The sequence below is a fragment of the Lampetra fluviatilis genome, chromosome 21 (assembly GCF_964198595.1).
Source record: "Lampetra fluviatilis chromosome 21, kcLamFluv1.1, whole genome shotgun sequence".
Lineage (NCBI taxonomy): Eukaryota > Metazoa > Chordata > Hyperoartia > Petromyzontiformes > Petromyzontidae > Lampetra > Lampetra fluviatilis.
Genome location: NC_136295.1, coordinates 999,610 through 1,016,484, shown reverse-complemented (window position 1 = coordinate 1,016,484; position 16,875 = coordinate 999,610). Strand labels below are relative to the sequence as shown.

The following is a 16,875-nucleotide window of genomic DNA, read 5'->3' as shown; positions in this document are numbered from 1 at the left end:
TTTTGATGTCTTCTCGAAGACTTTGCCGTTACACTGTAGAAACGCATTATCGTGCAAAAACACACAACGGTACTTCACAAGGCCAGAGGGGTGGTAACTGTGGCCATCTCAACCCTGAGGGAGACCTTGTGCTCCAAAATTTGAAAAAAAAACCCACGCACAAAAGGTTTCAGACAATCAGCTGCTTGATTTCAAAGCATGGAACATCGACCAATGGTGAGCAAGCCATTCATCACCTGTTCTGGCGATGACTCATTCCCACCCTCCACAGGCGCAAGTCCCACTAATCCAGAGCCAGGTGGTAATCCTGGTGCCCTATTGGGTGATCATCCATTTCCCGGCACGTGCAGCTTGGTAGCACTTCATCACCTGCCGCTCATGTATCTCTAACCAATCAGTGTTCTGACTGCGAGACAAGGCTCGATTATTGTTGTAGCACGGTCGAAAAACCTGACCACCCTCTGAGCAGTTACTGCACCACGTCATACAAATGGAAGATGGAAGGAGAGAAGCTATGGAGAAAGAGGAACAGACAAAGACACAGAAACACGGGCAGAGACACACGCAAAGAGGATCCCATAAAGATGGTCATGGAGAGGCACACAGCGATACAGACACACAGATAAAGTGAGACACGGGCAAGGTAATGGAGAGGGACATGGATATGTAAGAGAGGGACACAGGGAGAGAGAGATGGAGAAGAGCATGGAGAGAGGGACTTGCAAATAGATTTACACTGAGATACCAAGAGAAATTTGGACACACAGAAAGACAGAAGAGACGGAGAGATATGGGTGCATAAAGACACACAGACATTAAGATAACGTACAGGCATTCAAAATCTATTAACCAGATGAGAACGCATGAAACCGCGATGGTCTCATTTGGAAGAGACACCAGGGGCACCCATGTAAGCCACAATTCGTGGTTTGGTACGTCGTCCGTACTTGAAATTTATGCGGACCCGCAGAGGCTGCGAGCCCCAGAGACAGCCGCTCGTGTGTGTGACTCACTGTTACTGTAATTAAGAGTTTCTGCTGTGTGCCTGCAGGTTCTGAGTGTGCTGTGGGACATGGATGTGGTGGAGGTGGAGGACACAATGAAGGTCCTGGTGGACAAGTCCCTGGCCTTTCAGCAAGAGGACGCTGACACCTTCACGTACTCCTTGCACGACTTGCAGCACGACTTCCTGGTGGAAAAGAACCATGCTCTGCTGCAGGTGAAACTTGACCATTTGTCCCAAGAGTTCGACGATCTTAAGTCTTTCCCGTTCCAAGACATCTGCAAGTTGCAGGGTGGAGTCCAATTCACCGCTGAATCTCGGAACGCGCAAGCAGTTGAGCGTTAATTTTATTTAGAGAGGCGTAGCGTCGTTGTTTTTAAAGACATTGTACTCACTGCAGAGAACCATAATGACATGACCACAGTCTATGATAGCTGAGGCCAAAGTGTGCGACATGGCCTCCCGTGTGGCCTCGTGGGAACCTCGGTACCGGCAAAATTATTTTACTTTAGTACTTGTACGTCATCGGAACAGAATCGGAATAAAAACTGATGATGTAGGAGATCTGGGTTTAAAAGGTCAAAGTGATTACCTGCTTAAATCAACATTCCGGTGGTACTCATCTCCTGTATACATCTCTTTGTGAGTGGTGTAAATTATACATTCCCACAGTGGGGACGAGCTGAACCATAGGACAACCGCTGTTTGCTTCCTTCATCAGTAGTTATAATTTTATTGAACCCAGAGAGATGATGGGCTGAGTCACTAGGATCTGATCGCGACCTTCTGATTGCGAGCCGCTCACTACTGCTGAGCCACCTGGAGTGAGTTGACTGATTCCTCGGTGCCACCCAGATGGGTTAATTAGCTGCCTGGCTTGTACAGTGTAATGCATTTTTTATTTGAACCTTATGGCGGTGCCCCGGGGTACCATAGTACCATGGCTCTCGCATAATGTCCGTGATGCAGTTATTTTTAGTCTGTTGATGGTCGGCGATGCGGCAATCGACTCAATTTGACGAGCCGTACACGATGCACTATTCAAAGTTGAAATTTTCAATAATGGATTTTTTATTGCTAAAAAATCCATTATCGACATCGCGGAGTAGCACTGATTTCGGATTTCTTGGTACCCCAGTCGCGGAGTTAAGTACACCGCTGGAAAAAATAGTGTCCCAGAAATAAAATATTTAATTTCCTCGGCCATTTTGTATTATTTGGTACCCTGGGGTACCGCCATAAGGATAATTTGGCACATGTCTGCATTTTAACATAGCCATTATATACTCTTTGGTTCTTTCGGTAAAGTCACGTAGTTAGTAGTGTTGCGCCCGAAACGTCGTGATTTATTTTATTTTATACCTAAGTGACTTTACCGAAAGAACCAAAGAGTATGGATTCCTGCAGTCACGAAAGCTTCAAATCAAGATAGCCATTACACCTGTATATGTGAAGGACTCTACAAGACTGCCTGTTGCGCCTCATTCATGCTGTGTTTAACCACCACACTGCAGATCACAATAACTCACCCGCACGCCCGTTCACTCACTCACCACACTGCTGGTCACCTCGCTTCTCTTTATGCTTCATCCCTCGCACTGCTCCACTTTGGAATTTCCTCCCATCATTGTCTCCGTTCGTTCCCAAGCTCTTATATGATAACCTCGTTCAATTCAAGAAATGCGTTAACTTTTGATCTATTACAGCTTTTATTGTGCTATTTGTTGCTCCCCACCTGACGTTTTGGGACTTTGAGCCTGTGCTCAGATAATGTCAAATAAATATACAACAAACCTGTACCAATGACAGTATTGTTGTTGTAGTAGCTCGTTCACCACTTGTTGCAGAGGCCGTGGTTCGAATACGGCAGGCCACCCTGGTTATTACTGTGAGTGTGTTACTTATAAAATACTACGTGTCATCTACTTCACAATGAATATTAAAGATCCCCTGGTGTCATTCGCAAGGGTAGGCCATTGTGTGCCAGCGCCAGGGTCCGAAATTGAATAAATTATCCGCAAATTACTCAATTTGAATTGTTCACAGCAGCAATCATTACCTCCTACTATCAGACTAATTTCTGCTTTATGAAAAATAAGAATAGGTTTTACCCTTTCTGGCCATGAAACAGGTGTTAAGATGTTCAATGCCTGTTTGCAGGCCAGATGCTTTGTCAGATTGTGCCACATATGGACAGCTGCCACTAGGGGTGCCATGAAAATGTACAAGATGAGATGTGATGTAAGGCGAATGGAGTTGCTGAGGCATTTAAATGAGTGCCATACGAAAGCAACTGTGATAATTCAAGATGATGCTGTCCACTTGCAGAAGCGTCACGCGAAGCTTGTCGATCGCTACTTTGCACACTCCGGCAAAAACTTCTCCTCTTTGCCGGACGATGGATACGTGCACTTCTTTCTGGCGACTCACATGGCGGAGGCGGGCCAAAAAAAGGTTTGTGCACACATACACAGACATCTCCATGCAGCCGGGTAGGAAAACTATTGGCCTTGGGTTTGATAGTGGCGTTAAAGAGTTGGCTGGATACAGCGCAGAATTGTCCCTAAGAAGTTTAAAGTTGAATCGAGCCCAACTAAAATCGCTCTGGAACAAAATGACGTGGTATTTGAGGTGACGTGGTATTTGAGGTCACAATAGTGCGGTCTTGTGTGGTGAATCCAGTGCAAATCTTGAGTGCAAGGCGAAATACTGGGCTGAGTTTATTGAGTGTTGTATTTACGGCTCACCTGGAGGCGACGTCACAATCGTCAAAGCGCGGCGGAGCAGTGGCTTCCACAGTCTGAGGACATAGTCGGACCAGTTGGCAGTGCTTGTTTCTTTTCAAAAACCCTCATTTTACATGGATTTTCTTTGAGATGTTGTCGATATGGAGTTGAAATAACAGTTTTTTTTTATTATTATTCTTAATTATCAACAGACCCAAATATTTTCATGAGTTTGTTTAATATTGTGGTTTCCAATACCCCCAATAGATGGTGACTGGTAGGGATGAGTCTATCCATATGACAATCATTGTTGACCCCCAGCATGATGGGCCAATACAGCATTTGAATTTGCAACCTAATGGTTGAAAGCCACTCGCTCTGCTGCTGAGCTCACTGTGTACTGTATTTCCGCATTATAAACTAACTCATGCACCGCATCACAACAGGTAAAATTCAGATGCTGGGGCCAGAGTACAGAACAACTTGCGCAATTATAGAAATTGTGTAAGCTAAGACTCGTAAACTCTTTCCATAAGGGAGTTAAGGCAAGTAAACCGTGTGATGTGAGGAGAGAACTTCTATTGTCAAAGTAAAACAATGTTAACTGATAATTAATAAAATAACATAATTATTCACATTAATAACAAATATAATAAACATTAATAACACATATACTTGCCCCGACCACAATGACTGATGTGCATGGAGCGATGATGATATGGTGGCCATGTTGCATGGGGTTATTTTTCTGGCCGGTGATTGGTTTGTGAAGTGGGAGTGATGATATGATCCCTAGCAACCACTGCCACGCCCCACTGCTTTGCGATCACACCGGGACTCGCATATTTCCTTCAAACTTTGTTACGTTTTGGCCAATTTTGGAGATGACTGTGAGCACACGCTGCTGGATTTTCTGTTTATTTTTTGTCCTCTGAGAGGGGGCGGGAGGGGGGGCATTGCATTACAACAGTGAATCTGTGTGCACACTTAAACTTGCGCGCGCATGCGTGCAGGAGCTGTGCGAGCTGCTCTTTTCCCTCGAGTGGGTGGAGGCCAAACTGCGAGTCGTGGGCTGTGCCCACCTCATCAACGACTACCTGCAGCACAAGGAGCTCATCACGACCTCGAGCCAGGTGCTTCCCCGCACCGTCGCCGAGTCCTCCACTCCCTCCACGAACTTCAACCTCCTCTTGACTCGCTGCTATTTTCAATTGGGGGTCCATGACCTTGGAAATGTCCGGGAGTGTTTATGAAACCGTATCAGTGTAGTTTGGATGGGTCTTTTTCTCATTGTGGTACAACATTAATTTATAGTTATTAACATATCTATAGCAGCTGGAATTTGCAAGTGAAGTTTTAAAAGAGTCAAGCAGAGCCGAGTGAATTGCACGTGTTTTGTTGTTATATTGGAATAAATATGCATTTTATAAAGATATTACTGCTCAACACAATCGTTGGTTTGCTATTTGCATGATCTTACACACGTCCAAGAGCTGGATCCCCTCGCCTGATTATCTTGTCCAATGAGCTCCCATGAACAAAAAAATGTCTTGGTCACAGTGAAGTGACCTCAGTTGACCACTGAGGCTGTGCAAAAGAGCTTTATAGCTCATCGGATTCATCCAGTATAAATATTCTGATGCTGACGTTTGAAGAATTACGAGAGGTGTTATGTAACATACTTTCAAATTTATGTAATCGTATTATTGGATCATGCATGGATGGCAGGGTGTGCCACACAAACAAGGATGGATGTCAAAACGCAAGCGAAGTTATCAAGATTGAAAGTTGAGCATCGCATTGTGATTTAGATGAGAGAGTAACCGAGCAGCCAAATACTCTCAACGCATGTTTATAAATTTGGAGGGAAAAACCGGAGGATACGAAGAATAATCTACACGACCACGGGGAGAACATGCAAACTCCAAATATACATATGTTAGGGTCGGGATCGAACCCATGATCTCAGGTAAGGTAGTTAACATCTCGCCATCGTGGTTCCCTGACGATGAATCTGGAGTTATAGGAATGTTCACCAGAGAAAGCTGGCTCTCTATTGGCAATAACATGTTGAGTGTCAGTTTTGTTGCCAGATAGAAGGGTAAAAAACCAATTATCATATTTTTACTGGCAAATGAGATTCCAATGGTGTAAATGCTTACCCTGAGCTCTCATACTCTGATGGTGCATTGTCTTTGAGTTGTGCGCCTTTTGGCGTCATCTGGTCCAACTCATGTGAGACTAGGCTCTAAGGAAAGCTGTCTCGGGTGTGGACCAATCAACTTCAAGGACAGTGCACATTATCAGAGTTATGTTTTTTGTTTGCATTATGACTGCAGGTATTGTGGTCTATGCAAACATGACTCCTTGTAAAAAGGTGTCAGTTTTGTTGCCAGATAGAAGGGTAAAAAAACAATTATCATATTTTTACTGGCAAATGAAATTCCAATGATGTTAAGTACACTTATTATGGAGTATTCTGAAAAAGTGGGAGGCTGCAGGAGTTTTGGATTTTGTTGCTGTGATCCGTGATGCTTTGTTTTATTTGTTGGAGGAGGTCGCTAAGTTCTGGAGTGAACCAGGGGTTATATTCTTACTCTCTGTCTTGAGGGGGGGAGGGGCATGCAAACTCATAATACATTCGAATTCAGGACTTAAAGACTAATCGGTTAGTCTGCAGTCCCTGCCAGAAAGTCTGCGTGAGGCCTCTCGTCAAATTCAGAACCCGTGCCGGCAAACCCGGGGGCTTAGGCTAGGTTGTACAAATTAGATTATAAAATTTTATTAATTTGGCTATGTCATGTGGTGGGGGGTTTCACAACAAAAAATAGGCTAGATTATTATGTGGCCTGACCCAAAAATCTATTCTGTATCGTAAATAAATTAACATATATTTAAAGTTACAATGTCGATATCGTTGGCTTTGCGTTGCGCACCCACGCTCTGAATCTCTGTGCAGGAGCGGTCGATGTGGAAGGACTTCCTTGCGTTCTTGTCCGTGAATGGACACCACTTTACACCCACGCGGCTGCCAGACGTGCTGCAGCTGGCGCTGTGCCAGCCTGACAGCTCGGCGGTTTGCGCTCAGGCTCGTGCGCGCCTTGCCCACGGTCACCCACCAAACACCGTCTACCTCGACTGGCTGTGAGTGGTGGCCATGCCGCATTCTCCATTGAGTCTTTAGATTTTTTTCTCGGTTCTCTGCATCCTCGGCGCAACGTTACCAAGCTCGGTCATAATTCTCGGCCGGCACAACCTTCAACAACACCCGACCCGTAAATATGTTGTACAAGACTTTTGTCTGTATGCGTAGAGAAGTACACTGTCATCCTCATCATCAACCATGATGAATTCGCTGCTGGATGGTGGCCTTCCAAAGCCGCCTCCACCTCTCATGATCCTGGGACGCAACAAGCCACCCGTCACCTGCAACATGTATGCGTTAATATATAGGGGCCGCGGTGGCGCTGGTTAGAGCACTTAACTCGTAATCAGAGGAGTTAACATTCCATTTCGTATAGACTCAGCCCATCATCCTTTCGAAGATAACATTTGTACTATTTTGCAGTCAATAAGTTTATTTGATATGAAAAAATAAGAAGAGGTTTTACCTTTTTCTGCAACAAAAGAGGTGTTAAGATGTTCAAACACCAAATAGATACATTTTACAAAGCATCAAGTCTGCATTAACCACACTTATTTGTCGCAAAACATGCAATCCTCCGAATTTAACCTTTTGAATGGAAGCCTCATCCCAAACCAGAGAATTAGTATCTTGCTATTTAAAGATCCTCCATGGTGTGTTTAAAATTGAACTTCAAAGCTGCATGTCTTCCATATTTTTATCTAAAATAAATTGTCCTACCCCGTGTCCTCATTGCAGACTGCTGTTTAAGCTTTACAGGGTGCAATATGATGCATAATGGAACGGCATTTGATTAAAATATTACTGCAATTCGGAATTGAGCAGCTTTATTTATTGATGGCATTCAAATTCAGATATAAATTGTGTTAAATTTGGCAGCAGGGTGGTGCAGTGGCAACACTTGAGCCTGGTTTCGATTCCCGACTGGGGCACATTTATGCGTGGAGTTTTGTATGCTTTCCTCCTGCTCTGCATGGGTTTCCTTCGGAGTTTCCTCCCATAACTAAAAAAAACCACCCCCAATGTAACTGGTTTTGGCCAAAACATTCCAATGCAAAATTTTTCCTGCAAATTACTCAATCGGATTATACATGGTAACATTGCCGCCCACTGTGAAAACCTGGCAGGACCCTCCTGGCAGTCTTGAGACTCAGTGAGGCTTTCCTTGGTAAGCAAATAGTCAGTGGTTGAAGTGTCCATAAAAATATAATAATAGGGTTTTTCCCCTTTTTTCTGGCAACAAAACTGAATCCTTTTTACGAGGATTCATGTCTGCATTAACCACAATACTTGCAGTCAAAATGCAAACAAAAAACATACTATGATAATATATGCATTGTCCTTAAAAAAGTTTTCAGTTTTGTTGCCAGAAAAAAGGGGAAAAACCCTATTATTATATTTTGGTACTGGAAAAGGAGGAATAATGATGTAGATGCTCACCCCGAGCCCTTATTACTTTGATAGTGCATTGTTTTTGAGCTGTAAGCCTTTTGGCGTCCTCTGATCGAGCACCAATTGGGTCGAGGCTCAAAAGAAGGCCGTCCTTTGGTGTGGACCAATCAGTTTCAAGGACAATGCATATATTATCATAGTATGTTTTTTGTTTGCATTTTGACTGCAAGTATTGTGGTTAATGCAGACATGAATCCTTGTAAAAAGGTTTCAGTTTTGTTGCCAGAAAAAAAGGGAAAAACCCTATTATTATTATTATATGTTATGACTTACATGGTTAATAACATCCTTCCAATGATTGATGAGTTTGTACCCATCTTCTCGGTTGAAATTGTGTCTGTGTTTATATATCTGGATGGCTTCATGGACAAATCTTTGATGGTAGCCCGAAGGTTTGCAGAGTACCTTGGTCTCTGAAAAAACAATGTCGTGTGAACCGACCGCGTTCTAACAGTGATCAGCCACGGCAGAGGTATTGGTTCTGCCGTGTTTCAAATCTGCCTTGTGTTTGCGAACACAGTCTGAGACATGTCATTTCGTTTCCCCGATGTAACTGCTACCGCAGACACAACTTAGTCTGTAGACACCAGGGTATTGCATGTCAGTAATCACATCCTTCACAGAAGGGATCAAATCACGGATTTTGTGTTGTGTGTTGAATCGAACCTGGATCTTGTGTTTGTTCAAAATTATGAAAATCTTTTTGGTAACACCTGCTATTTATGGCAAGGTGATGGTTTTGATTGGGTCCTCAGATGGCTCTCTCCCCATGGTTGGGGATACAGCTTTGCGGATTGTGCGGTTTGTATATCCATTCATCTTGAAGGCTTGGTGTACATGTTCCAGCTTACTGGCTAGGTGTTGCTGGTCGGAGATGCAACGTGCCCTATGGCGTAGTGTTTTGATGAGGGAGTTCTTCTAGGCTGGATAGTGGTGGGAATCAGGTTTTAGATAGGAATCTGTGTGGGTGGCCTTCCTGTAGACAGAATGTCCCAACGAGCCATCAGGTCTCTTCTCGATTAAAACATCCAGGAATGGTAGCTTGCCATCGTTTTATACTTCCATGGTGAATTTGATGGATGGGTGAATGGAATTGATGTGGTTGAAAAATTGGTCCAGTGCTGTCTGGCCATGTGGCCAGATGACAAATGTGTAATCTACGTATCTTTTCCACAAGGAAAAGATACGTGGATGTCAGGATGGCATCTGTTTCAAATTTCTCCATGAAAACATTCAGATGTACCAGGTTTGGTAAGGCACACTCCCTTACCAATACTTACTTCACCTGGAATGGTACATTTTACAAACAAAATGAAGGTACCCCTATGGATTCCCCTTTGTTGCCAGTGGTAGTGAAAATGAAAGAGTCCCTCTTGTGAACGTGGTGAAGTTCGATCTATTCGTCACGTCACCACCGATTAATTATACGCTTACACAGGAGGGTACACATATCAGTGGTTTGTAGTAGTGTAGTGTGTTGTATGAGTATTGTGTTACATGCTTACGCAAGAGCTATGGATACTGTTCAGTTTGCATGTTCTCCCTGTGGTGGCGTGGAATTTTCTTCTGGTCCTCCGGTTTTTCCCTCCACATTTAGAATCAACATCACGTGTTTAGAGTATTTGGCTGCTATACATTTCCACGTGATAAGCCATTTCGTTGAGCTATCATTTGTGGCCAGGTCACTTCTAAAAAAGAGCTATATAGCTCAGTGGGCCTTACCTGGTAAAACAAAATATTGTTTAGCTTAGCTCGATTCAGAATCAGAATTTTTATCTTGAAGGAATCCGATGAGCTATTAAGCTCTTTTTCACAGATGTCCAGTAGGGGTGAGTGAGAAAGTTACAACACAAAACGGGCGGAGTGCAATGTGTAGGAAAGGTAAACAGATCATTAAATATAAATATATAAACTAGGTAAAGTATTTAAGTTCATATTGCATGTATCACCAAGCTCAACATACGGTTATGTTTTTTCAGTCGATTTTCAAATTCCAAAGAAAGTAACACTCTCAGGATCGTTTTTCTAGTGGCCATTACATCGGCCTGTAGGCTTTGTAGCATTGCAGGCCCTGTTGTGCTCTCACATGAACTCATTTGCTTGGTTGTATGTTGATGAGTGGGCATGGCTTGTTGTTAGCGGCTTCTTACCGTGTATGTGATGACGGCACGCTAATTCCTAGCTGGAACCTTGGGTTTTTTGGAGTGCGAGGATGTTGATTTTGTTCGTCTTCTGGATCTTCGCTAGATGGTGGCACTTCGCCCGGAGAAAAAAAGCCTTCAATGTTGAGATGACGAATTTGTACACAACCACGGTGATTGATGGAAGGTTTGGTCCTGAGCAGGAACACACTGATGGCTTCTAAAGATGATCTTCCCACCGAGAGGTCGACGATTGACATTCGGTCGCCATGCTAATGGCATTCGTTGTGGCTTCAAGCGTAACGGGGTGAGACCGCAAGATGGCCGTTATCTTCCACCCCTTTGTGCTGGCACGTGGCAGGAACAAGGCGTGTGTGGCGGTGTCGCAGCGCTTGGTGGTGCGTGCGCATGCGGGTGCCGTGTACCATGCTGCCTTCTCGCGCTCAGGGGAATACGTGGCGTCGTGCGCTGGCGACGGCTACCTCAAGGTAAACAACTGGGCGCCTGGCCGCCTCGCATCACCCGCTCTCTTTTATCCCTGCGTCATACTCTCCGGTCATCATGTTGTCTATGACATTCATCCACATCCTTCCCCACACTGTCTTGTGCCCAAGGTGTCATCTTTTTAGAAAAACAATGTCAATGATTCGGTTGAGACTCGTGTAGACAATGCAGTGATGCTGTGTTTGAGTTGGCTCGCACAAACTGGTGTACACTCAAAGACAATGATCCCCCATATAACCTGAACAGACTGTTGGGGCAAGTGCTGTTAGCGAGCACCAATGAAGGCCAGCGTGGCACATGGGGGGGGAGGGTGGCCAATACGACACCCGCCTTTGTCTCCCCAGTGGTAATGTTTGCACACCACACCAGGTACTCATTTGAGACTGTGTCAACCTAGGGGAGGCCCATGACCGGTCCAGATAATTGTCACTGGTGTTGGCCATGAGTGGGAATCGAACTCAGGTCGCCGTGTTCGTGGTGCAGCGCGCTAACCGCTACACTACACATTCACACACTCTCTCACAAACACTTCTTCGGCACCGCAAGGCTCCCACTATGTCTGGATGCAGTTTTTATTGCGCTTGTTCAGGTGTGATGTGAAACGCATAACGCACGTCATCCACGCCCCGGGCCAGAATTGGATGCTTAGTGAGGGGCCAGCGGAGCACCAATTGGTTTTGGGTCGGCACGGGAAGCAGCCGGTGGGGTACCCACTCGTACCATGACGGCTCCTCGGTGACACGTCCCCGAGGTGCCAGTGGAAAAAATGGTTGTTGTGAGTTTGAATGGTTGTGCACATTTGTCAGTGTTTGTGGTTTGTGCTGTGTGTACGGAACATAGAAGTGGAATTCCCGAACAGGCGAGGAGCTGATGGCCACCTACGCCCATGACGAGCCTGTCCTCTGCTGCACCTTCGCGCCAAATGGGAGGGTCATCGCCACATGCTCCGCCGATCACACCATCAAGGTGGGACAACCAAACCCGCCAGGGCGCATCGTCGGCTTCCCCATGTCGCTGCTCCTTGGTGAACCAGGTTCCAGGGAGAGATTTTTTTGCCAGCCTAAGGCCATTACATTTACAGTGTAATTGCTTTCATCATTTGAAGCAGAGACTTTAATAAAGGTATGAGTTTTTACTAATTTTAAACAAATAAATGAATACAATACTCACCAACGATGATTCGAAAGCTTGGTGGAATGCGTTTGGGGGCCGTCCATAAATTACGTCACGCACCTGGGGGGGGGGGTCAGACATTTGTGACGATGTGTAACGTGGGGGGGGGGGGGTTGAGAAATGTGACGTCACATCAAAATGCGCAACTTTAAATCAATATTAACAACACGTTCTAATAATTAAATAGACTTTTTAATAAATATTTTCTCCTACAACATCAGAGTGCAGCGCCACATTAAATATGCACTAAAATGACAATAGTTGAAAGCGATTTGAAGCATGTTTTATTTTTTTGGGGGGGGGGGGGGGCAGAGCTTTGTGACGTCATATTTGAGGGGGAGAGGTCTGACCTTTTGTGACGCCGTGTGACGGGGGGGGGTAAAAAATCGTCCAAAATCGCATGACGTAATTTATGGACAGCCCCTTGGATGAGTGAGTAGGGGAGTCAAGAGAGTGCAAGAGGGTGGTGGATCATCCGGCTGCTGCTCTCACTCTTCTTGTTGTTGCTAAGCTTTCCCCTCTTATGCACTGGCCACTTGCTCTAATTTTATCCATAATAGAGGTTTTTTTTGGGTGAGTTTGCGTAAATATGTCGTTGAACCTGCCACCACCTGACACAGCCAATTAGTAAGGTTTATCACGTAAACAATACATGCCAATCCATTACTAGTACAGCACACCGGTGTGTTAGAGACTAAACCCACAACATTTACAATTCGAGTACGAGGTTTTACCAGTAATTACAACTAGCATCAGGCAACAACCCGATTTATGGAGAAATCTTCCTGTTTCGTTCTTAAATAGAGGGATAAATGTGATGTCGTCACTTGTGAACCAATCAGGTGCGAAGGCCGGGAGGGGGGGGTTAATGTATGTGTAATGAGTGGCTCCGACACAGTAAGGACTTCAAGTTGTTTATTAATTCATCTTCGGTAGAGCCTCGTTTCTCTCTCTGCGGATGTCCACCCACTCGGGTAGCTGCGCTGCCCCGTGCCACGTGGCACTCACCCGCTCACCAATACGCCGTTGGCTGACGGCGCACTAGGGAGCGGCTGAGCGGCTGGAGGTCGAGCCGCCAAGTGGAGATGGCGGGGCAGCAGCGACGGGGAGCTTCTCTTGATCTTCAGACACCGACCTCTAACGTTGCTGTGCCCCCGGCTTATATTCGCTCCCCGGAGTCTAAACCCCGCCTCTGTCCACGATCCTCCTGGAACCTTCGGGAACGTTACAGAGGCTCCGCCCCATCACCTTTCACGTAGATGTAATGCCCACTATAGATAAACATAGCCTGTATAAGGTAATGTACCCCCAACAATAATACAGGAGATGGCGCTCTCTTATTACATATGCATATACATTACAATGGATATCCATTACCGGTTTGGATATTTATAGGGTAATCAACATACATTATACATGCACATGCACGCACATGCCTGTTTTTGTGAGCACGTAAAATCGCAGTACCTATTGTTGTCTGCTCACATTTAATCACTATCGACCTATGGTGACCTGTATAGGCATGCAGTTAAACAGTGTAGTGCAGCACTAAGCCTTTAAATATCTGAACGAGTACAATATTTTTTTATTTCTCTCAATTTCGATGGATTCTGTAATTAGCCTTGGCCAGTAGTAACTAGTTTTGTACAGGACTTCAACATTATCAAAATCAATTGAGTGTCTTTGTTGGCACGCATGTTCTAACGCTGCCAACAGTTATATTTGGGAATATTCAATATTCCTTTAGTGTTTTTTTAAGTTCCATGCTGATCATTCATTCTGTCTGACCAACATAGCATTTGCCACAAGAGCAATTAATCCGGAACACACTTTCTGTTGGCTTGAAACTCCATTTCCGGAAATATTTCCCAATGGTGTTTAGGTCTTGGTTCAGAGTGGATTCGATGTTGTGGAAAGTGGTTTGCTTGCGTTACCAGGACAAGGTCATCCGCATAGATAAACGTGCGTGACCCTTTGTAGGATAATGCTCTGAGAGACGGAGCAATGAACTCTGTCCATGTGCAGGTGCTGGATGGATTCTTGTATTGTAAGGTGGCGGCGGCACCAGCTCAGGGAGGCCTTCATTCAGCAGGGTATTTATCATGGATGATGATGATGCTCTGTGATACTCAACTGTGGTGTATTGTGAATGTGTGCTGTGGGTGGCACTGCAGCTGTGGAATGCGCAGTCTGGCCGGCTGCTGTGCACGCACAGGGCTCACGACGGCGAGGTGCAGCACTGCACGTTCGCGCACGCCTTCCACAAGCCACTGCTCGCCACGTGCTCTCAGGACTCCTCCATCAAGGTACAACGCTCACACGGGTTCAGTGGCTTCATCTCGGCTCGCGCTCGCCTCGGTCACCCAGTGGGTCTACACACGGAGCAGCAGTCATCGCCTTCCGACTGCAACCTCGTAGCCATTTGTGGGCAGGTGCTCGGTCACCTCGTTTTGCGCAGCAGTGGTTCTCAGAGTGCGGTGCCCGGTACCACCTGTGTGGTCCGCGGGGCTGTGATGCAAACGCCGGTTGATCCAGACAATAATGACAACGTTTATACCTTTTGTGTCGGACGTGGAAAAAAAAACTTATACCTGTGTAGTGAGTTCAACTGAGTCGCAGACGTACTCTTTGGAGGCAGCACATTTATTAACACCAACACACGGGGCAACTGCCCCTTTACAGAATAACAACCTATGGTGGTGACCACCAGGCTAACTACACTAATTGCACCGTAACTAGCTACAAAGGACCGGACCGCAGCTTGGATCCTGGTCCACGTGTTGGAGACTCTGTAGGACGTAGAACGTAGACGAAGGTTTCTTCAGCATGAACAACAGCGCCAGTCCCTCTGGGGGACCCGGCTTATATCCTCTGTGGCGTGGCTGGCTCCGCTCTTGGCCATGACCAACTTCCAGAATCCTCGAGCAGGATCTCGACCCTGACACGTGACCACCCCTAGCCCCAACTTGGGGTCCCTGTGTAGACTTAACCGGTCACGTGTCCTCTGGGGTCAACCGGAGTGCCACGGCCCTTAGTAACCCTATTTCCATGGCCGGCACTCCCACACCCTATCCTTTCGGGGCCGACACTCCACGCCAATCGTGGTGCCATCCAGCATTATCGATCAGCGCTTACCAAACCCCTCTAGGGCCGGTATTGCACCCACATCCAAGTGGTGTCTGCGATGTCAATACACCGCACGCCGTGCCTCTCTAGGGCCAGCATTACATAGTAATATGAATAATTTTAGATGACTGGTATTTGTGAAAAAGAGCTTCATAGCTCATTGGATTCCTCTCGTCTCAATAAAGATTCTGCTTGAGAGAGAGAAGTGAATGCGTTTTGTCACAAATGGTTGTGGGCTGGGTGGTCCGCGAATTTGTTCTTATCGGCCGAGTGGTCCGCGGGCCAAACAAGATTGAGAAAGACCGGTGCTGCACAGGAACAGCCACTGGGGAATTCCCTTTGCATATTTATGATGAGATGTGAGGCGCATTGAGTTGCTGAGCCATATAAGAAATGCCATAATAATGCAACGATTATTATGAATGTACTTCAGGGTCGTTGGTCCAATATTTATTTTGTACATGCACTTATGTTGCATTGTATTGTATGTTTAATTACGTACATGATTATATCGTTCTATATTAAAATCCAGAGTAAATGCAATTAATCTTGTTCGCAAGAATATTCATGTTGATATTTTTGTTTTACAAAAGGGTAGGAAATGCAATTTATTTGCTGATGCTTTCCAGCTAAGTCTGCATGCATTTATGCATTATCTGTGATGGTCCGTTTGTCTGTAACATGGGGTCACAATAACTCTTGTAAGAATGATCCAATATAGTGTTAAGTTATGTCACTGTTAGGAACTTGTAATTATCGCCACTATGGATACAAAGGTGTCCGGGCAAGGCGCTGGCCACCCACCTCCTCGTGTGCCATAGTGGCCTTCCTAAGTGCTTACTAACAGCAGTTTCCCCAACAGTCTGTTAAGACGATAAGAAATCTGTGTCTTTTTGTGTGTGTGTGCGTAGCTGTGGGAGTGGAAGGGACAGGGGAAAGGCTCGGCCCTTCTCGGCCACTCTGGGCCGGTTCGCTGCTGCTGTTTCTCTCCGGATGACCAGCGTCTTGTGAGCTGCTCTGTTGATTGCACACTCAAGGTACTGCCACTCAGATGGCATCGCACTCCATACAAATAAAATTCCACATTCGTTATTCAAGCCACTCGCGTAGATATATAATGATAAATAAGGCTCTTTATAAATAATGCTCTTTATTTACCCAAGAAAGCCTCACTGAATATCAAGACTACGTTTTACAGGAGGTTCCTGCATCTGGATGTTTGGCCAGTTCCATTCATAAGTGTTTCGCTCATGGCTACATCCTGTCAACTCTTGTGCACATGTGTATCTGCGCTGTTTAATACATGTGTGTGTGTGTCTGTGTACATGTGACTGTGTGCGCTGTGACCCAAGTTCGATTCCCACTCACGGCCAACACCAGTGACGATAATTTGAACCGGTCCTGGGCCTCCCCTAGGTCGACTCAACCTTAAATGAGTACCTGTTGAAAATTTCGCCACTCGGGAGACAAAGGTTGCTGGGTGTAGTGCTAGCCACCCACCACCTGGTGTGCCATGCCAGCCTTCGTAAATGCCACTTGCTAACAGCACTTGCTCAAAAAGTCTGTCACGGCTACACATGGGGGGATCTTTGTCTTTCTACGTCT

The 16,875-nt window shown here is 45.6% G+C and overlaps 1 protein-coding gene across 1 annotated transcript in view; it reads left to right on the top strand.

The window, feature by feature from the left end:
- The window catches only part of APAF1 (apoptotic peptidase activating factor 1), a 65,118-nt gene that overhangs the window by 19,830 nt on the left and 28,413 nt on the right, over positions 1-16,875 (top strand). The window contains 8 exon segments of the mRNA XM_078865829.1: positions 1,052-1,219; positions 3,332-3,457; positions 4,743-4,862; positions 6,689-6,873; positions 10,829-10,955; positions 11,812-11,937; positions 14,319-14,450; positions 16,182-16,307. Of these exon segments, the coding sequence (XP_078721955.1) occupies positions 1,052-1,219; positions 3,332-3,457; positions 4,743-4,862; positions 6,689-6,873; positions 10,829-10,955; positions 11,812-11,937; positions 14,319-14,450; positions 16,182-16,307 (1,110 nt within the window).